Source organism: Colius striatus, chromosome 22 (assembly GCF_028858725.1).
Source record: "Colius striatus isolate bColStr4 chromosome 22, bColStr4.1.hap1, whole genome shotgun sequence".
Classification (NCBI taxonomy): domain Eukaryota; kingdom Metazoa; phylum Chordata; class Aves; order Coliiformes; family Coliidae; genus Colius; species Colius striatus.
In genome coordinates this window covers 4,757,081-4,776,316 of record NC_084780.1, presented here as the reverse complement: position 1 = coordinate 4,776,316, position 19,236 = coordinate 4,757,081, and the positions used below count along the sequence as shown (strand labels likewise).

At 58.0% G+C, this 19,236-nt stretch overlaps 3 protein-coding genes across 11 annotated transcripts in view; all 3 read right to left on the bottom strand.

Moving 5' to 3' along the window:
- Window positions 1-1,940: 1,940 nt before the first annotated feature.
- REN (renin) lies at window positions 1,941-8,088 on the bottom strand. The gene is made up of 10 exons (XM_062013452.1): window positions 7,988-8,088; window positions 6,957-7,113; window positions 6,715-6,838; window positions 5,664-5,782; window positions 5,296-5,492; window positions 4,532-4,540; window positions 4,048-4,170; window positions 3,325-3,469; window positions 3,105-3,203; window positions 1,941-2,102 (listed from the first exon to the last, which is right to left on the bottom strand). The coding sequence occupies exons 1-10, from the start codon at window positions 8,086-8,088 to the stop codon at window positions 1,941-1,943; spliced, it is 1,236 nt and encodes a 411-aa protein (XP_061869436.1).
- Window positions 8,089-13,251: 5,163 nt separating this feature from the next.
- Window positions 13,252-15,142, bottom strand: GOLT1A (golgi transport 1A). The gene is made up of 5 exons (XM_062013760.1): window positions 15,118-15,142; window positions 14,432-14,523; window positions 14,147-14,325; window positions 13,479-13,542; window positions 13,252-13,290 (listed from the first exon to the last, which is right to left on the bottom strand). The coding sequence occupies exons 1-5, from the start codon at window positions 15,140-15,142 to the stop codon at window positions 13,252-13,254; spliced, it is 399 nt and encodes a 132-aa protein (XP_061869744.1).
- A 2,630-nt stretch (window positions 15,143-17,772) lies between these two features.
- Window positions 17,773-19,236, bottom strand: part of PLEKHA6 (pleckstrin homology domain containing A6) — a 47,633-nt gene continuing 46,169 nt past the window's right edge. For 8 of the 9 annotated variants that reach the window (XM_062013449.1, XM_062013447.1, XM_062013450.1 and 5 more), the window contains 2 exons: window positions 19,005-19,128; window positions 18,431-18,504 (listed from right to left, as the gene is read on the bottom strand). In XM_062013449.1, coding sequence (XP_061869433.1) covers window positions 19,013-19,128 — 116 coding nt within the window. In that variant the 3' untranslated portion in view covers window positions 18,431-18,504; window positions 19,005-19,012. Of the gene's footprint in view, window positions 18,505-19,004; window positions 19,129-19,236 lie in introns of all 9 variants that reach the window. The other variant, XM_062013444.1, reaches the window with a different exon arrangement.

Genomic DNA, 19,236 nt, shown 5'->3' with positions numbered 1-19,236 from the left:
CCAGCATCTCTGTATGGCAGAAGGTTGCAGAGAGGCTGGGCTATAGCTCCAGTGCCCACATGTGTAGATCCCCTCCACTTGCCCACGGTCCCTGGGCTGCTCTGTCCTCCCTCCTGGGTCTTCCCTGCCTCTGCTGCCACTGCTTTCCAGCCCCTGGGGTTTCCTGTGCTGATGAGCAGCTGCCTGGATGTGCTCAGGAAACACTGGATGAAAAAGCATGACATACTCATGCCTGGGGGCTCCTTCTCTCCACCCCCAGGCCCCAAAGAGCTATTGCCACTGCTCTCCTCAGCCCCATGTTGGAGGTGATGGATTCAAAGGCAACAGTAAGGAACAGGGAACACACTTGGGCACCTCAGATTTCCCATCCCTGAACACCCAGGGATGTGCATCCTAAGGAGAGGTTGAGGGGAGGCTGCAGAGACCCTCCCAGGAGGGACAAACATCTGCTCACACACATCCTCTTGCTGGGGCAGGGCAGGGGATGAGGGGCAGGGGAGGGAGGGAGGGAGGAAGGGCTGGTGTGTGGAGCTGATCTCTAAAGATCAGGCAGCAGCCTGTTTCAGTGCTGGTGTGAGCATCTCTCTCCCTCCCATCCCTGCAGCCTGAGAGGCAGCTCATGGCAGCCTGTGCTTGGGGCAGTGCTGGGAGTTCAGCAGCAGTGCTGGCAGCACAAATGAGGATGAGAAGCTTCTGTGAGCAATTGCACTCAGATGGTGACTTGCTGCAGGGCTCTGCTCTGGAATCTGAGCCTTGTGCTGTGATTTACAAGCTCTGGACCCCTGCACTCACTGCACCTGAGCTGGTGTAACTGCAGATGGGAATGCATTGCAAACCATTTGGCACTGGGAGAGCTGGGATTTGCAGCTGCTGGGCTGTAACCCAAAGCACTGCAGCTCTCCTGCAGAACTGGAAATGTCATCTTGCACTGCTCTGCCCCTCCTGCCAGGCCAGCCAGCACAGGGCCCACAGCTCCAGCGTGCTCCTGCTGAGCATCTCCCCTCACAACCAGTGCTGTTGTTGGCTGGAGCAATGAAAACAGATCCAGGCACTGGGGCAACAAGAGCCTCCTTCCTGGTAGGACAAAGTCAGAAACTAAGAGACACACAGGCACTTTCTCCAGAGCAGCAAAGCAGAGCTACAGCCCCATTCCTGACCCCAGGGGTCCTGAGCACCCCCCTCCCAAAGAAAGCAGGTTGGAGCATGGGGAGCCCACACAGCAGCTCATCTGCAGAAAGATCTTGTTTGCTGATTGGGAAACACCTGATTTGCCCACGTGTGGATGCTGTGGCAGGAGATGGGAGGGTGTTTCACTGAAGGAACAGGGAAGGAGGCAAGTGCAGTGGTACATCATAGCAGGGGAGCAGTTAATAAACGTGTCTGATCTCTCCCCTTTGCAAGGATATGCATCCACTGAGTGTCCTGCTGCTTGAAGACTGTTTAATATTAAAGTCATGGAGAGGAGTAGGGATAACACCAGCTAAAACTGTCATTAAACACAGCCAGGATCCCTTTTCTCCCATTCAAATAACAGCACACACCATAACCCATCCTCCCCTCCTCAGCCTGGCTGCAGCCTGCGAGCTCCTCCCCAGCAGCAGCCATTCACTGCACACCAGCTGGCCTATTGCACAGCACCCAGAAAGTCCCTGCAGGTGCAGCTCCACACACAGGATCCTGCTTTGGTTTTCCAGCCTCAGCATGCTCAGGAGCAGCTGTGCTGAAGGCTCAGCTCATCCCCAGCACAGCACAGCCTCCCGGGAAGCAGAGCGGGGGTTTGGGAGTGGGAGAAGGTGAGGTGTTGCAGTTGCTTCAGTAAAGGGAGGAGGTGGCTGAGCTGGAAGGAAATGCTGTTCTCATTGGCACTTCAAATGGTTTGTTCTCAGTGGTACTTTTGCCTCCATCCCTCTCCCCTCCCCTCCCCTCCCTGTCCCTGGCTGTCAGCGGGACGTGGCAAAGCCGATGCGGTTGTTGCGCCGGTCGAATTTGGTGTAGTAGTGGCCGATGAAGCTGGCACCCAGGATCCAGAGGGGACCAGTTGGAGGGGGGATGTCCAGCCCTGAGAAAGCCACCACACAGATGTCCTCCCCATACTGGGATTGCTGTAAAGAGGAGAAGACTCACATGGTGATGGAGGTGCCAGAAGGGAGATCCCGCTGCAGCATGGCCAAGGAAGGGCTGTGATCCCCAGCTCTGCTTGGCCTCAGTGTTCTCTCCCCCAGGAAGGAGGATTCCTGCCTCTCTGCTCTTTGCTCCCTCAAATCTCCCCTAAACCACCCAAGGAAGCAGCAACAGGCTGGTTTGGCTTATCTGGATGTCTCTGCTAAACAGGAGGGTTTGGGGAAAAACAAGCAGCAGCATTCTGGGGCTCAACTCAGCTGCTTCAGGGGAGCCAGGAGGGTGCAGGAGCAGAGAATCATTTGGGTTGGAAAAGCCCCTGAAGCTGCTGCAGTCCCAGCCCTGCCCTCACCCTGCCCAGCCCTTCCCTCACCCTCATAGCTCTCAGCTCCATGGCTCTGGGGTCCCTCCAGGGCTGGGCACTCCCCCAGCTCCCTGGGCAGCCTGGCACAGGGGCTCACACCCCTCTCAGGGAAACAGCTCTGCCTCAGCTCCAGCCTCAACCTCCCCTGGGCCAACTGCAGCCCGTTGCCTCTTGTCCTGTCATTCATTGCTGGGGAGCAGAGCCCGACCCCCAGCTCCCTGCAGGCTGTCAGGGAGTGTCAGAGAGTGCTGCTGGCTGCCCTCAGCCTCCTCTTCTCCAGCCTCAACACCCCCATTCCCTCAGCCCCTCCCCAGCCCCTTGTGCTCCAGCCCCTTCCCCAGCTCTGTGCCCGGCTCTGGCCACGCTGCAGCCCCTCAGTGTCCCTGTGGCAGTGAGTGAGGGGCCCAGCACTGACACAGCCCTGGAGCTGCAGCCTCCCCAGGGCCCAGCACAGGGGACAATCCCTGCCCTGCTCCTGCTGCCACCCCAGTGCTGATCCCAGCCAGGGTGCTGCGGAGTTGCACCCTGAAGGTCTCTGTCCTCCCCAGCAGATGCACAGAGGGATGGACAGAGGGACACACAGAGGGATGGACAAAGGGATGGACAGAGGGATGCAGCTCACCTGGAGGACATAGGCTGAGCCACTGAGTGCATAGACCTTCCCTCCCAGGTGGAAGGAGATGTTGGGCAGCTGAGGGACTCGCTCACAGTCCACCACGTGCTGCAGAAGGAGGAGACAGCACTAACTGAGCCTGTTTGCTGGGGCAGGGAGGGGCTGTGGCAGAGGCAGGAAGGGGAAGGCAGGAGGGGCAGGGAGAGGGGCAGAGGGAGGGTTTACTCACCTCTCCTTCAGCCATTTCTACTGCCCCAATGGCTTTCATCAGCACAGAGATGGGACCAGCTGGGCCAGTGATGTAGGATGCTCCTGTGTCGATGGCCACTGAACAGCCTTCCTTGCAGAACAGGATTTCAGCCCCTACAGACACCCTGGGGTGTGTTGTGGGGGAGAGGCCAGACCCTGAGTGTCTCAGGGTGAGCACAGCTCAGCTCCCAGGGCCACACATGCCCCTGGGTGAATGTGCCACATCTTTGCCCAGGGAACACTGGCCAGGCAGAGCAGGTGCTGCTCCCAGTGCCTCCAGAGTACAGACTTTCCATGGCCCCAAGAACCCTCCCTTCAAACCTCTTGAAAGTGAAAGCCAAGCTTCACCATGTGTGCTTTGTATCTTTGGGAGTTAAGCAGAGCAGAAGTGTTTCAGTGCCTCACACTCCTGCTGCAGGGCTTAAAGGGGGTTAAAACTCTTCCCCTGCAGCTTCCAAGTCGAATCAGCCCACGGGTGCCACCCCCTTTGCATTCCCCAGCTCCCTCCTGGCTCCTTGCTGAGCTGGAGATGCTGCTGTGTGCTGGAGGAACCAACCCCACTCCCACTCCTGAGGGAAAAGCTACAGCCAGCAGCATGGAGTGAACGTGTGCCTGTGTGGATCACCTTCCCCAGCACCCAGCCAGCCTTCCCCACAGAGGTCTGCAGGCTGAGGCCTGGAGCAGGATGAGTCCCTGGCCTCACCCTTTCATGCTGATCTGCCAGTAGCCGCTTTTGCTGACGTTCAGGTAGTGGAAGTCCCCGCTGTAGTAGGCTGGGTCGCTGCCTCCCAGGATGATTTCCCCCCCAGGCTTCAGAGGAGAGTTCCTAAGGTGCAAAACACAGCAGAGTGATTCCTGCTTGGTCCCTGCAAAACCAGCAAGATGGGCCAAGCCCAGCTGTGGGGCTCTGCTGACCCCATTTAGCAGTGATGGAGAGCAAGTAGGAGCAGAAGAGACTCTGAGTTAGTTCAGTAGGGTGAGAGAGCCTGCAGGAGAGGGGGTGCCACATGCTGAGGTCTCTGAGCAGGTTGGTGCTGGCTCCTGTGTGGGCAGAGCCCGGTGTGGTGTGAGCTCCTACAGAGCAGTGCCTGGGCAGGGCTCTCCTGGGCTGCTGCCTGGCCCTGGGGTGCACAGGTGACTGTTAGTGGGTGCTCTCTGGAGAGTGCTCATGTGTTTTGTCATCTTACTTCGAAGCTCTGCAAAGAGAAAGATGCTCTGTAAGCCCCTGGTCTGAGGGCAGCTGCATCCCCAGGGTGCCCAGGGGACTCAAGCAGCACCCAGATGATGCTGTGGTTGCTGCCAGCATCGTCAGGCTTTGCTCATTGTTGAAGGATCCAGCTTTAGTTGAGGTAAAGAGCTGCCCTGCCTGCTTTAAGCACGCATTTGGGGGGCTGTGTGTCACTGCACAGTGCCAGGCTGCTGTACCTGGGGCCAGAGGGGAGTGCTGAGGTGGAGGTGTTGGTGCTGCTGGGAGGAGGGATGCTGGGGCACAACAGTTTGGAGCAAGAAATGAAAGGAAGTTTGGCTGCTGGTGCAGGGTTCTCTTCAAGAGACTTTTTCTTGGGGGGGGGTGTTATTTATTAATTTCTTCATTTTGCCTGCAGATTGATCACCAGATCCACTCCTGGCTGGGATTGCTCCAGCCTCACCAGCAGAGATGGTGGCTTTATGCAACCTGCCAGTGACAAACGAGTGGGGAACAGCCACTCCTGGCCTCAGCACCCCCTACCCAGCAGCATCCACCTGGCTCTGCCTCTTGTGCTGCCTCATTCCACCCCAGCTCCTTCAGACCCTATTCCCACACCCTCCTCTTCACTCCAGATCCCCCAGCCTCAGCCATGGCTCTTTCCCAATCCTGAGATGCCAACCCAGCACTGCTGTGGTTGCAGTGCCCATGCCCTACAAAGCAAACACCTCCCCAGCCCTGGCAGCTGCTGCCCTCAGGACCCACCGGCTGTAGTAGACTGAAAACGCATCTTCCTGGAGGATCTGCTGGGAGAGGATCCGGTCGAACACAGGGGTGATGCCATCGATGGCCTGGCTGGGGTAACCCATCCCCAGCACCCCATCAAACCTGGCAAAGATGAAGGGGAAGGCAGGCAGGGCCGTTGCCTCAGCAAACACCTGGATGATGGGGATGTCTGACACCTGGGGAAGGGCACAAGCGTCCTTGCAGGGAGCTCGGAGGAGAGGGAGGAAATCCCCCAGAGAGCTCCCCTAAGCTTGGCTAACGCTGATACAGGGCAGCAGAGCCGTGTGTGGCATCTCCTTGCCGTGCCAGCAGCTGCAGGGCTGTGGGCTCAGGGCACACACACTCACCATGACGATGTCTTGGCTGAGGAAGCCTTTGACGCTGCCCGTGCCGTAGCGGATGGCGAAGCCGGTGCCGTTGGCTACGAACGTGCGGGAGCGGGAGGAGTCGTAACGGCTGTGGGACACTGGGGAGAGGGAGGAGATGCAGCAGAGACAGCAGAGATGGCAGCACGGGCTGAGGGTCTCTGCTCCCCCAGAATTGATGGGGTGATGAAGCCCCAATGGTGGGGGTGGGAAGGGTCCTGCAGAGCTCATCCAGCCCCAGCCCCAGACCCTGCTAAAGCTCAGGGGCAAAGGAATGTGTCCAGGTGGGGTTGGAAACCTCCTGAGAAGGAGCCTCCACACCCTCCCTGGGCAGCCTGGGCCAGGGCTCCCTCCCCTCAGCACCAAAGGACTTACTCCTCCTGTGCCAGGGGAACTGTTTGTGTCCCAGCTTCATCCCATCACCCCTTGTCCTGGCACTGGGCACTACAGAAACAAGTGTGGCCCCATCCTCCTGACACCCACCCTTTGGGTACTTGTAAGCATTGATAAGGTCCCCCCTCAGCCTTCTCTTCTCCAGACTAACCAGCCCCAGGTCCCACAGCCTTTCCTCACAAGGAAGATGCTCCATCCCCTCAGCATCTTGGTGGCCCTGCACTGGCCTCTCTCCAGCAGTTCCCTGTCCCTCTGCAGCTGGGGAGCCCAGAACTGGCCCCAGGACTCCAGCTGAGGCCTCAGCAGATATGGCAGAGCAGAGGGGGAGCAGAACCTCCCTGGCCCTGTGCCCACACTCTCTTGCTGCCCCCAGGCTGCCATTGGCCTTGCCCACGAGGCCACGTTGCTGCTCATGGGCAGTTTATTCTCAGCCAGCACTGCCAGGTCTCTCCTGGAGCTGCTCTCCAGCAGGTCACCCCCAGCCTGTGCTGGGCCAGGGGGTTGTTCCTCCCCAGCTGCAGGACTCTGCCCTTGGTGACCCTCAGCAGGTTCCTCTCTGCCCATGGAGAGATGGAAGAGCTTCCTCATGTTGGCTGAGCTGAGGTTGGAGGGAGTCAGCCCTGACCACAGCTGTACTCACCACAGGCACTGTAGAGGGGGGAGCACTTGTAGGATGGCACCCACAGGTTGGCTGAGCCCGTGTCGAAGACCACCTTGAAGGTCTGTGCAGGGGTGCCAATGCTGATCTCTCCAAAATACTGTGTCTGGAAGAGATATTGGGAGAGGAGGCTCACACAGACCCACCCCCAGCAGCAAACACACCGTGGGGTGCAGTGGGGGAGACTTTTGAGGTGACAAACCGTCACCCAGGGAGAGACTCACATCCAGGTAGTTGGTGAGGAGAGTGGGAGCTGTTCCATTCCGGGGAGCCACCACACTGCGGCGTCTGCTCTGCCTCAGCTCCGGGAAGACATCCGAGACCTTCAGCCCCATCTCCTGCAGTGTCTGACGGATGGAGGGCATCCTCCGCAGCGGGATCCTGCCGGGGGAGGCGGGGGCAGGGCTGGGGAGCACCCACAGGGACCTTCCCCTCCCAGCTCCCGGCTACCCCCAGCACTCCTGCCGTGGGAAATCCAGGCGGGTGGCTCTAGATGGCAGCAGCTCCCCGCGCCTTGGGGCTGCGGCTCAGCACCCGCGGGTCCAGCTCCCACTGCACCGGCCCCGGGACGCGATGGGATGGGATGGGATGAGTGGGATGGGATGGGATGGGATGGGATGGGATGCGATGGGATGCAATGGGATGCAATGGGTTGCAATGGGATGGGTGGGATGGGATGGGTGGGATGGGATGGGATGGGATGGGATGGGATGAGTGGGATGGGATGGGATGCAATGGGATGCAATGGGATGGGATGGGATGGGATGAAATGGGATGGGATGAAATGGGATGGGATGAAATGGGATGAGTGGGATGGGATGGGATGGGATGGGATGGGATGGGATGAGTGGGATGGGATGGGATGTGATGGGGTGAGTGGGGTGGGATGGGGTGGGATAGGATGGATGCAGCAGGCAGGATGCTGCCCCACAGCCCATCCAGGCAGGGACCCCACAAGGGACAGCTGCTGCAGGAAGCTTTCACTGATACCCAGGTTGAGCCCAGCCCTAAGCTCAGAGGGTTCTCTTGGCAAGTGAAATGCTTATCTTGACCTCCTTGGTTATTTGGGAGACAGGGGTGCTGCCCTGTCTGTCTCGAGGGGAGAGAGGAAGAGGAGTGAGGAAGAGCAGGTGTGTTAGGACAGAAAAGGATCAGGAAGGGAGTTTCCCAGCACAGCTGCAGCAGGAGAGTCCTTCAGCCCTCAGCCCAAGCACCCAAACCCAAGACCCCCCAACCTGCAACACCCCCCTGCTACCTCTGCAAAGCCTGTGCTGCTGAGGGGAAGAAGTTGGCACCCCAGGTCACAGCCAAGAGCAGCAGATAGTGCTGCAGCCTCCCGCTGCGTCCCGCTGGCATCGCGCTCCCAGGGCAGCCGCCTCTGCTGCCAGCAGCTTTGTTGCCTCCCTAAAGGGAGGATGCTTTTATAGCCTGGGTTTCTGCATCCCTCTGGGTTCCTCCTCCTCTCTGGCCAGGGGAGGGCTGGGGATCCCACGGGTAGCACCCAGGGCAGGTGGCTGAATGTTGACCCTGGAGGGCGGCATGGCCGGGAGAGCCCTGTGCCCAGCACAGCTGGCAAAGGGAGCCACAGACCCACACTCCTTGCAGCTACTGGCATCACTGTGTGTCAGCACTTGGGCATCACTAACACAGTGTGTGCAGGGCCTGCTGTGTCAGTCAGGAGAGCTGGTGGGTGGTGTAGGTGGTGGTGGCTCAGGTCTAGATGGAACTCTGGCCAAGGAGGTGTCCCTGGAGCTCCCAGAGGACTGGGAAGAGCAAAGGGTGCTGAGCTACAGCCCCCTCAGCCACTGATGGCAAACCCATCAGAGCCCACTGCCCTGTGGGGGCTGCTCTTAGCAGGGGGATGCCCAGCTCTGTTAATCCAGGGAGGGAGCCTGAATGCAGAGCCTGGGGCAGAGACCAGCTAAACTCATTGCAGTTGTTGCATATTGTGTAAGAGCAAGGCATGAGCACTCACAGCTTGTGTGGGGAGGAGCAGTCCCTTCTCTGCCCTGTACAAAGCAGGGTGTAGAGGAGCCCACCATGGCTCTGGGTGCCTGAGCTGCTGTGCCCAGCCCTGCCCTGTGTTTTAGGAGGGAGATGCTGCTCAACAACCACTCCATGGGCTGCAGAGGATTCCTTCACACGAGGTGCAGCACCCACCCCCCAGCTCACACAGGGCTCTGTTTCCCCAAGCAGGGTGGTAGGTGGCAGATGAGGCCCCATGGCCCCAAGCCCAATGCTCCAGCTCAGGGAACCTTGGTGGGAAATGACTGCAAAGGCAATAAAAATGTTCTTGGAAAGAAGCTGATGACACACTTACCCCTGCCTCAAAAGCCCCAGCTGCACAACCACACTGACACACTCCTGTTGCCAAGGGGGTTTGTTTAGGGCACTGTTGGCACCCTTGTCCAAGGGACATTGGTGCTGGGGGGAGTGAGGACATCCCAGAAACAAGACTTTAAATCCTCCTTTCCCTGGGGGGGGGGGTGATTTTGGCTGCAGCATTTGGAGCCAGGGGCAGACTGACCTTGGCAGGAACCAAGGCTCTGCCCCATGGGTCACAGCCCCACTCCCCCCAGCCCTGACGTCCTTTCCCACGCCGGGCCCTGGGGCTGCGTCACTCCGGGGAGCTTTGTGCCCTTGTGCCCTGGTGCAGGTTGCAGCAAGGTGCAGAGGTCAGGAGGCAACAGCCAAGCCTGGGAGAAGCCCTGGCAGGGAGCCACCAGACATAAATCCTCTTGCTGGGCATCCTTTGGGCTACACCAAACCCCGTTCCCTGAAGGAAAGGCTGGAGCTGGGCATGACTTCAAAGGAAAGGGGCCAGAGCAGCCAGGGGAAGGGGGTCTCAGGGTGTGGGGTATGAGGCATTTCCAGCTCCCATTTGACCCATGGCATCAGAGGCTTGAGGGGCATTAAATGCTCTCTGAGCATGGCTTTGCCCTGGGAGGGACAGATGGGCTCCTCTCTCAGAGGAAAACAGCCCTTCCCTGCCAAGGGGTTGGCACCACAGCCCTTTTGAAGAGAAACTGAGGCACAAACAGGCAAAAGCAACTTACCCAAACCCAACAGGGAATGGAGAGCTGCTGCCTTGAATGGGCAGTGGTAGCCCTGAGGCTGAGCTGCCTCGCTGGCAGCACCCAGGCTGGAGGATGCCCTCAGCACAAAGCACCTTCCTCTGTGGAGGAAAATCCCTGCAAGGCACTTTCCAGCCACCTCTGCCAGCAGCAAGCAGGGATGAGCACAAGGAGGCACATTTCTGTCCTTCCCACACATTTTACACACTGAACTTGTTGCTGGTAAAAGCACAAGAGGCTTGTGAGGATCCTTGCTGTGGGTGACTGAAAAGCTCAAGCTTCAAAGCAGCTTTTGGGAAGGACTCAGAGGAGGCTCTGGGTGACACAGGCACAGGGGGAATTCGGCCATTGACGTCAGCAGAGCCAGGGCTTCACCCCAAGGCTTTGCTTCAAACCCCAACTGCTCTGGCAGGGCACAGTGAAATCACAACTTAGTGAACCAGAGGGAAAACATTCCCCTGCAATGAGCTTCAGAAATAGGTTGGGCTGAGCAGCTCCAGCTTGCTCCATCCCACAGGCAGCTCACAGCCCTTCCCTGGCTCACTCTGGAGCCTTAGGAGAAGCATCCCAGGGATGGGACTTGATTTTGCTTAGCTGGGTGAAGTGCCAGCACCTTACAGCACCCAGGGCACACACCCTGCACACCCACACTTGCTGCCACAGGGCTGTTGGACAGCAGGAATCACCCAATCCTGCACATGATGTCTCTAGGACTGTCCCTCTTTCTTCTGGTGAAGCCCTAAAGATGAAGCTTGACCAAGAGCAGTTGCTCTGCAGCTCAAGCACGAGTGTTCAGCTGGGGCAAAGCAAAGAGAGGAACCACAGATAGACATTAGGGAGGCTGCAGCCCTCACCTGTACAACTTCCAAGCTCATGCTTCCTCTCCCATCCCTCCACAAGCAGCTGCTTGGCTCTTGCTCTGCTCCAAACCCTTCTGCTTTATCAGCAAAGCTGACCCTGAAAGCAGCAGAGCTGGGCTTACCTCTACCTACCACAGCCAAGCTGATAGCAACTTACCTCCCCCACCTTCTCAAGAGCCTCCTGCTGCAACCTGTACCCAAAGCAAAGGCAGATCCTCCAAACCAGCTCTCCCAGAGGCCACAACCCCAGCTCCTGAGGGGCTGCACTGATTTATATCTGCTGGGGAGCTCATCCTCTGTAAGCCAGGGCTCAGGCTGTCTGCTGGGGCTGGCATTTGGGTGCACTCATGAGTTACCCCCATTCAACTGAGCAGTTCCCAGCTCCCTGCAAAGCTGGTGCAGGACCTGCTCAGTGCCAAGAGGCACTGCCACCAGCTCCATCAGGCTGTGCTTCAGTCAAGAGGGAGCAGGTTTAACTCAGACTCATTAATTAATTCTTGTAAGTTAAGAAGGGTATCTGCACAGGGACCAGCTTTGATGTGATTGCTTGGGTTTAATTAAACTCCTGCTTGCACCCAGCTTCCCAAGTGCTCATAGAAACCTGGCTCACATCCATTTGGTGTCTCTGATGGCACAGACCTGCTGAGTTATCCAACCAGTTCTCCAGCAGTGCTGGCTGCACTCCTGGGGAGAGGAGTTTCTGCAGCTCAAACAAAATACTTCCTTTACAATCACCTGACATGAAGCTGGGAGAGCTCTGTGCTGGCCTCAGGCTCCTGCCTGCCATGGAGGTCTCCCTGAGAGCAGCAAAGCCAGCAAAGCACTTGGTATACCTGACCCTGAATGGGTCTTGAGGCCAAATCAGTTGCAGAGAGGACACAGAGGGAATAGGGTGGGTGATGTGATGTGGCCTCCAGCAGCCAGCCAAAACAGTCCCTTTCTGTCCTTACAGAAACAGGCTGGGGAGCAGCAGCTTCCCATCACCCTCCCAGGAGATGTGCTGGGGCTGGGACCATGTGCAGCAGATGAAAAGGTGGTTTAAATGTTAGTGAATGGGACTGGATCCCTCCCTGGGGCACAAGCCACAGGCCAGAGCAGGCTCCCCTGCTCACAGCCAGTCCCCTGCCAGGCCAGCAGGTCTCCATTAGAAAACTCTTCTGGTTGGCAAAGCCCTTGAAGCTACTGCAGCCCCAGCCCAGCCCAGCACTGACCCACAGCCCTCAGCACCTCAGCTCCACGCCTTTGGGATCCCTCCAGGGCTGGGCACTCCCCCAGCTCCCTGGGCAGCCTGGCACAGGGGCTCACACCCCTCTCAGGGAAACAGTTCTGCCTCAGCTCCAGCCTCAACCTCCCCTGGGCCAACTGCAGCTCATTTTCCCTTGTCCTGTCATTCATTGCTGGGGAGTAGAGCCTGGAGATGTTCCCCTTAGACCCCAGCAGAGCTGCCCCAGTGCCCACCTCTGCCACAGCTCCCACCAGCTCCATCCTGCCAGCAGGTCCAGCCCTGCTCCCTCCCATCCTCATCCCACAGCAAACAGGTCTGTAGGAAATGCCAGTCCTGGCCCATACTGCTCAGAGCCATCAGCAGAGCCCTGGGGATTTGCTCCAGCCCCCATTCCCACCCAGCATCTCTCAATTAATTAATCACCTCAGATGTCATTTGTTTATTCCTGATGGCTGAATTTCAAGGGGGTAATTTACTGTCCTCTGATCAAGTCATGAAATGTTAATGTGGTTTAATGGGTGTTTTCTTAACCTCTCCTGCCCTCTCCTGGGGCTCTGCTCTCCACAGCCCAAATCCCCATGGGAGGCATGGGAAGGAGTGCCATGGCTGCTGCCTGGGGCCAGAACTGCCCAGGCTGGCCAGGGCTCGTGGCCAGGGAAGCCAGGGCCATGGCCACTTGAAAGTCCCCATGCCACCTCAAACAATGACCATGGGCAGGTCCCTGTGCCACCTCCAGCTGTGGCCATGGGAAAGTCCCCATGCCACCTGAAACCATGGCCATGGGAAGGTCCTCACACCACCTCCAGTTATAGGCATGGGAAGGTCCCTGTGCCACCTCCAGCTGTGACCATGGGCAGGTCCCTGTGCCACCTCCAAGCATGACCATGAGCAGGTTCCTGTGCCACCTCCAGCTATGGCCATGGGAAGGTCCCTGTGCCACCTCCAGCTATAGCCATGAGTAGGTCCCCCTGCCACCTCCAGCTATGGCCATAATGCCTCTTGGTGACACTAAGAGGAGCCAGAGCTGGAGGGAGCCCTGAGCCATGGAAAGCTGCACAGCCTGAGCTCAGTCACAGGCATGTTTGTTTTAATTAAATCTTTCAACAGGGGAAGATATAAAATGAAACACCACAACCAATCCCAGCAGCCTGCTTGGCACAGCATATGCTCCCTGCAGCCTGGCTCAGGAGCTGCTCACAGCAGCCCCATGGGGCAGAATGGCACTGCTGCCATGGTGTGGGTGGCTTGGGCTGGCCCCAAGGGTGCCAGGGCCAAAAGAGGTGGCAGATCCCCCCAGGAGAGCTGGGCCCAGGGCTTGCTGGCACCACCTCATCTCCAGCAGCGTGTCTCTTCTCATAGGTCACACCACAGAGCTGCTGTCCCCCAGCTTCTGCAAGAGCTGCAAGAGGGACAGATCCTGGTTAGCAGGAAAATCCTCCAGTGCATCCTCAAGGGGCTGTGGAGGGACCAAGGTGACCTTCCCTGTCTGGTCCCAACCATGGTGATGGGGATTGATAACACCCCAAGGTCCCATCAGCCCAGAAGTGTGCTCAGCACCCTGCTCACCTTGCTCAGCACCCTGCTCACCTTGCTCAGCAGTGGGATGTTTGTCAGTGTGCCCAAAAACCCAAAAGCCACTGGGAAAAAACTCCTGTATCAAAACAAAAGTCTGTGTTAATGGGCTACCAAGATGCTGAGGGGATGGAATGTGTGTGTGAGGAGGAAAGGCTGTGGGACCTGGGGCTGTTCAGCCTGGGGAAGAGAAGGCTGAGCTCAGGGGCACCTCAGCAACACTCACAAGTACCTAAAGGGTGGGTGTCAGTAAGATGGGGTGATGCTTGTTTCTGTGGTGCCCAGTGCCAGGACAAGGGGTGATGGGCACAAACTGGGACACAAACAGTTCCCCTGTCAGAGGAGGAGCAAGTCCTTTGGTGCTGAGGTGACGGAGCCCTGGCCCAGGCTGCCCAGGGAGGGTGTGGAGGCTCCTTCTCAGGAGGTTTCCAACCCACCTGGACACGTTCCTGTGCACCCTGAGCCAGGGGAACCTGCTTGAGCAGGGGCTGGGGCTGGAGCAGCTCTGCAGGACCCTTCCCACCCCATCATTGAGGGATGCTGACTGTAAGCCCCATGCCCTGTGGATTTCAATGGGGTGGGAGCACAAGGACTCTGCCTGGGGCTGCAGGGCACAGAGGCTCAGCCAGCTCCCACTCTTTATCCTGGGGCACCCATACCACGCTGGGTGCTGTGGGACAGACCTGAAGAGGTTGATGAAGCCATAAGCCTCCAGCAGCATGCCCAGGAGAGGCCATCGCAGGAGGACGATAATGACTCCCCCGAAGAAGAAGCTGGTGCCCTTCATCTTTGTCCGCTGGAAGAAGAAGGTGAAGGTCCTCCTGAAGCCGATGATGAAGATTAAGCCAAAGAGGAAGAGGATCTGGGAGGATGAAGGGGAGCAGGTCAGGGAAGCTCTGCCCAGATCAACCCTTTGCTCCTCACTGGGCACCAGCACAGTGGGTGAGCCCTGGCCCCACCATACTCACGTTCCCAAAGGCCAGGAGCACCGAGTCAAAGTACAAGAGGATCCCAAAGAGGACAAAGAAGAGGCCAAAGCCAACCAGTCCCACACCAATCCCTGTGGAGGGTGAGAAGAGGGTTGAGCTGAGGGCTCACCTACACGGCTCAGGTCCCACCTTGGGCTGCAGTTGCTCTCTTTGGTACCATTCCTAGCTAGAAATATGCTCTGGGTTCCTTTCCAAGGCTTAAAAACATCCCTTCCACCTGGCCACTGTTGGGTACTCCAGAAACTCTTCTGGGCTTCCAGATAAAGAGGAAACCATGAAGAAAATCCAACTAGGAAGGTCATCTCCAGCATTTTCCAACTGGGGCACAAAGAGTGTCAGTGCAGGCAGATGTGGGAGAGGCTGTGGCCATGCTCTCTGGGTGAGCCAGGCACCTCCCCTGCTGCTGCTGTTCCTCCTGCAGCCCCAGGGCAGAGGCTGAGGGTGAATCTGTCTCTGTAGGACCCCAGTGCTGGTCCCCCTCATGCTGGCAGAGCTCCCACCGCATCCCCTCACCCCACTGCACCCTCTCCCTGCCCCAACAACCCCGGTCAGCAGCCTGCAGCCCTGCCTTGGTGCTGCAGAGCATCCCCACACTGTGCCCAGGTGCCAGGGGCATGGGCACAGCCCCTGGGGCACGGCCCCCCCGTGCTCGCCCACCCGCTTACGCTGCAGGTCGCTCAGAGACACCATGGCGGCGGCTGCGGCCTGCACAGGCCTCCCTGGCACTGACCCTTGGAAAGGCCCTTTAGTCCCCACGTCACCCTGCAAATCATTAACCTCCCTGGGAAGGGACAGACAGCTCCTGCAGCAATCCCTACCATCACAGAGTCATTTGGGTTGGGGAAGGCCCTGAAGCTGATGCAGCCCCAGCCCTGCCCTCACCCTGCCCAGCACCACTGACCCCTCAGCACCTCACCCCACGGCTCTGGGGTCCCTCCAGGGCTGGGCACTCCCCCAGCTCCCTGGGCAGCCTGGCACAGGGGCTCACACCCCTCTCAGGGAAACAGTTCTGCCTCAGCTCCAGCCTCAACCTCCCCTGAGGCAACTTCAACCCCTTTCCTCTTGGCCTGTCGCTTGTGACTTGGGAGCGAAGATGGCCGCCCCTTCCCGCCACAGCCTCCTGTCAGGGAGTGTCAGAGAGTGCTGCTGGCTGCCCTCAGCCTGCTCTTCTCCAGCCTCAACACCCCCATTCCCTCAGCCCCTCCCCTTGTGCTCCAGCCCCTTCCCCAGCTCTGTGCCCGGCTCTGGCCACGCTGCAGCCCCTCAGTGTCCCTGTGGCAGTGGGTGAGGGGCCCAGCACTCACACAGCCCTGGAGCTGCAGCCCCTCAGTGTCCCTGTGGCAGTGGGTGAGGGGCCCAGCACTCACACAGCCCTGGAGCTGCAGCCTCCCCAGGGCCCAGCACAGGGGACAATGGGATGCACGTGGCTCAGCCAGACCTGTTGGCTGTGGCCAACACAGAGTCTCTGTAGGATACATGTCACCCCTAAGTCACCCCACTGGCACCTCTGAGTCCACATCCTTCAGGAAAGCCCACAGGGACCAGCTCCACACATCCACAAACCATCTCCTTCTCTCCTTTGGCTTTATACAAACCACCTACAAACGCTCTTTTTCCTCCTCCAAGAGGGCTGGTTACCAACCAGCTCCACCTGAAAGAAACTCCAGAGGTGAAAACAACCCCCTAAAACAACCAGAGGGAGGAGAAGACACCACCAGCCCCTGAAGCACAGCTCTGGGCAAGGCAAGACTTCTCCTTGCTGGTTATGTTGCCATAGCCATTCATCCACTGCCTCCTTGCTCTAGCACTAAAGCATCATTTGAGATCACTTGGAGACAAAAAGACACCAACACCTTGTCATTTCATAGATACTTTTATTTCTCTACCACTAGCAAAAAAAAAAACCCCATAAAACAAAATGCCTCTCCCTTCCCCCCTCCCAACAGTGCATAAATAGCCTCCCTCCCCCTGCTGCAAATCCTTTCTCGGTTACAAGTCACTGGTATATGAAGTGTTATGAAAAAATAATAACCAAAATAAAATTAAGAATTACATTTCTTTTATTCATCTTCTTCTTATTTTAAAAAGAACCCAAAAGAACAACCACCAGGTTCCACAGCTGGGGGGGAGGGGGTTGGTCGCTCCCCTGAGCCCCGGCCACCGCGCTGAGGGACAGGGAAATAAAACATGTCATCTCTTTAAAACTTACACAGTCTCTTTATAGTTTCTTTTTAAATACATTTGCTTTTTTAATAAAAGCAGAAAATATAGATATATATATTTCTTTTTTTTTTTTTAAATAGCTTTTTTTTCTGTCTTTGTTTTTCCTGATAAAATTGGCAAAGAATCTGCTTTTTGTACCTCAGGGGCAGGGCTGGTGCCAACCACGCTGCAGAGAGAGAGCTGAGCACAAACCAGTACCTCCCCAGAGAAAAAGAAGAGGGAAAAAAACCCAAATATAGATATATATTATAAATGTATAATTTCCATAAAACATATATTAAGGCATGTAATAGCAAAATAAAGGGCCAGCTTTATGAGCTAAGAGGGCTGGGAGCAGAGTGGGATATGGGGATTCTACCAGTATTGCTAAGATGGGGTGTAGGGGGGATGCAGGGCAGGGGTCCTGAGGGGGGAGGCAGGAGGGAAGTAGCTGCAGGATGGATGGTATTGATCTTCTCCATAGAATCTGAAGGGCTGGAAGGGACTGGAAAGCTCATTCAGTGCAACCCCCCTGCCACAGCAGCACCACCTAGAGCAGGGCACACAAGGACTCATCCAGCTGGGTTGGAATGTCCCCAGAGGAGACTCACAGCCCCTCTGGGCAGCCCCTGCCTGTGCTCCCTCACCTCAACAGGGAAGAGATTCTTCCTCCCCTTTGCCTGCCCCAGCCTCATCGGGGCAGCCCTGGCACCTGCACAGCCTGGCATGGGATTCCACTGCTCCAGGCAGCCCCAGCTCTGTTTTCTGCCTCCAGAAAGCTAAAGGAAAAAGGGAAAACTTACTACAGAGAAATCAAACAAATGGAAGGGGCCAGAGTGCAAGGGGAAGGTCTTGGGCTGAGATACGGTGCCAGAGGTGAGGGGCTGGGAGGGAGGTGGTGGAGGGATGAGAGGGGCAGCCAGGGTGCTGCTCCCTGTCCCACTGCTGCTCTGCCAGCCTCCCAGTCCCTCCCCATCCCCACTCCCTGCAGAGGGATTCCTGCCCAGCCGAGCCAGCGGCTTTGCTGTCCTGCCTCACCCCCTCAACTCCCCTCTCCCCACTCCTCTGCTCCAGCAGCACATCCCCAGCCCTGCTCACACCTCCTGCTCCGTGCCAGCGGTGCACCAGGGCCTCAGGCAACCCTTATACCCACCCTGACCCCGAGCACAGTGCTCCCCTGGAGCACCCCCACATCTTCCCCCATCCATCCTGTCCCTGACACAGCTCCTTCCTCCTCCTGCTGAGCCTCCAGCGATGGGACAGCTCAGGCTTTGCCCCTCACTCCCCCCCAGCCAGAGCGATGCCCAAAGCAGGTTCAGGGCACAGGGAGGGGAAGACACATCCAAGGAGCAGAGATGGAGCATCCAGGTCCAGCATTAAGGTGGAAGCACCATCATCCATGGTGGTCTCCACCCAGAAGAGCCCCTTGGCAGATCTTTGTGAGCCCATCACGCCAGCACAAAGAGTCCTCTGCTCCCCCCAGGGCTGCCCTGGCAGGGAGATGGCCACTGTGCCAGCAGCCACTGCTGCAGATGCTCCTGTCCAGGCCATCCCCACAAGTCTGATGCCCAGGACACCATGGATGTGTCCCTGTGCCAGCTCCTCAGGGGCTACACTCCAGCAGAACCACCTCCAGCACCCGGTGTGTCTCCTGTGGGCCAGGGCAGAGCAGCCAGTGCTGTGGGCACTGCAGGGCCCTGCTGGGCCAGGCCAGGGGGGTCTCACCCTCGTTGGGAGGGAAAGAGGGGTCCAGGAGAACCGAAAATGATGGTGAGAGGTTCGGTGTTGGATCAGGGGCTAAAATGTGGCCCCGTGGAACTTGATGGCGCCGGCAGCAGCCAGGGCTTGAGCTGGAGGGAGAGGAGAGGAGAGCAGGGCTGAGCTGAGTGGGGGTGGCTGGCAGTGGGGCAGCCCCCGTGCCCACCCCACAGATGCCTCCAGCCATGCTCAGAGAAAAACTTAGCACAGATTAGGCTGTGCCCTACCCGCCCCAGCTCCATGTGGAGAACCTCCAGCTGAGCAGGGGCACTGTGTCCCCCTAATTTGCAGCCACCAATGCAGATGTGCCAGAGCAGGGGTGCCCCAGAGCGTGGCCCTGAGAACATCCCCCACCTTTTGCTCCCTGCATGGGCATCCCCCCACTCCTGCTGCCCCACAGCCTGAAGGAGCTTCGCCTTGGAGGCCACTTGCACTTGGCCCATGGGAGGAGACGTGGCTGACGTGGCTTGGGAGATGTTAGCTGGAGCAAGCAGCGATGGATGGATGCTGGGGGCAGAGGAGGCACCCCCCTCCCAACCCCTGGGGCTGGGGAGAGGATGGGGTGATGAAGTAGGAGAGAAGAGGTGCTTACTTCATGGCTCAGACACGCATAAAATGGCTGTTGTCGGCGCCCCGGGATGTTTCAGACGAGAGGGGGTTGGTCGGTGGAGTCGGGGAGGCTGGGGAGGTGGGAGGGCTTGGGGTAACACATTGAGCTGGAAAGGAGAAATGGGAGAAGGGCATGAAGAACACAAGGAGGTGGCAGCAGCAAGGGGAGGTTAGCAGAGGGGAGGAAGCAGAGGAAGGAAAGGAGGAAGGGGGGA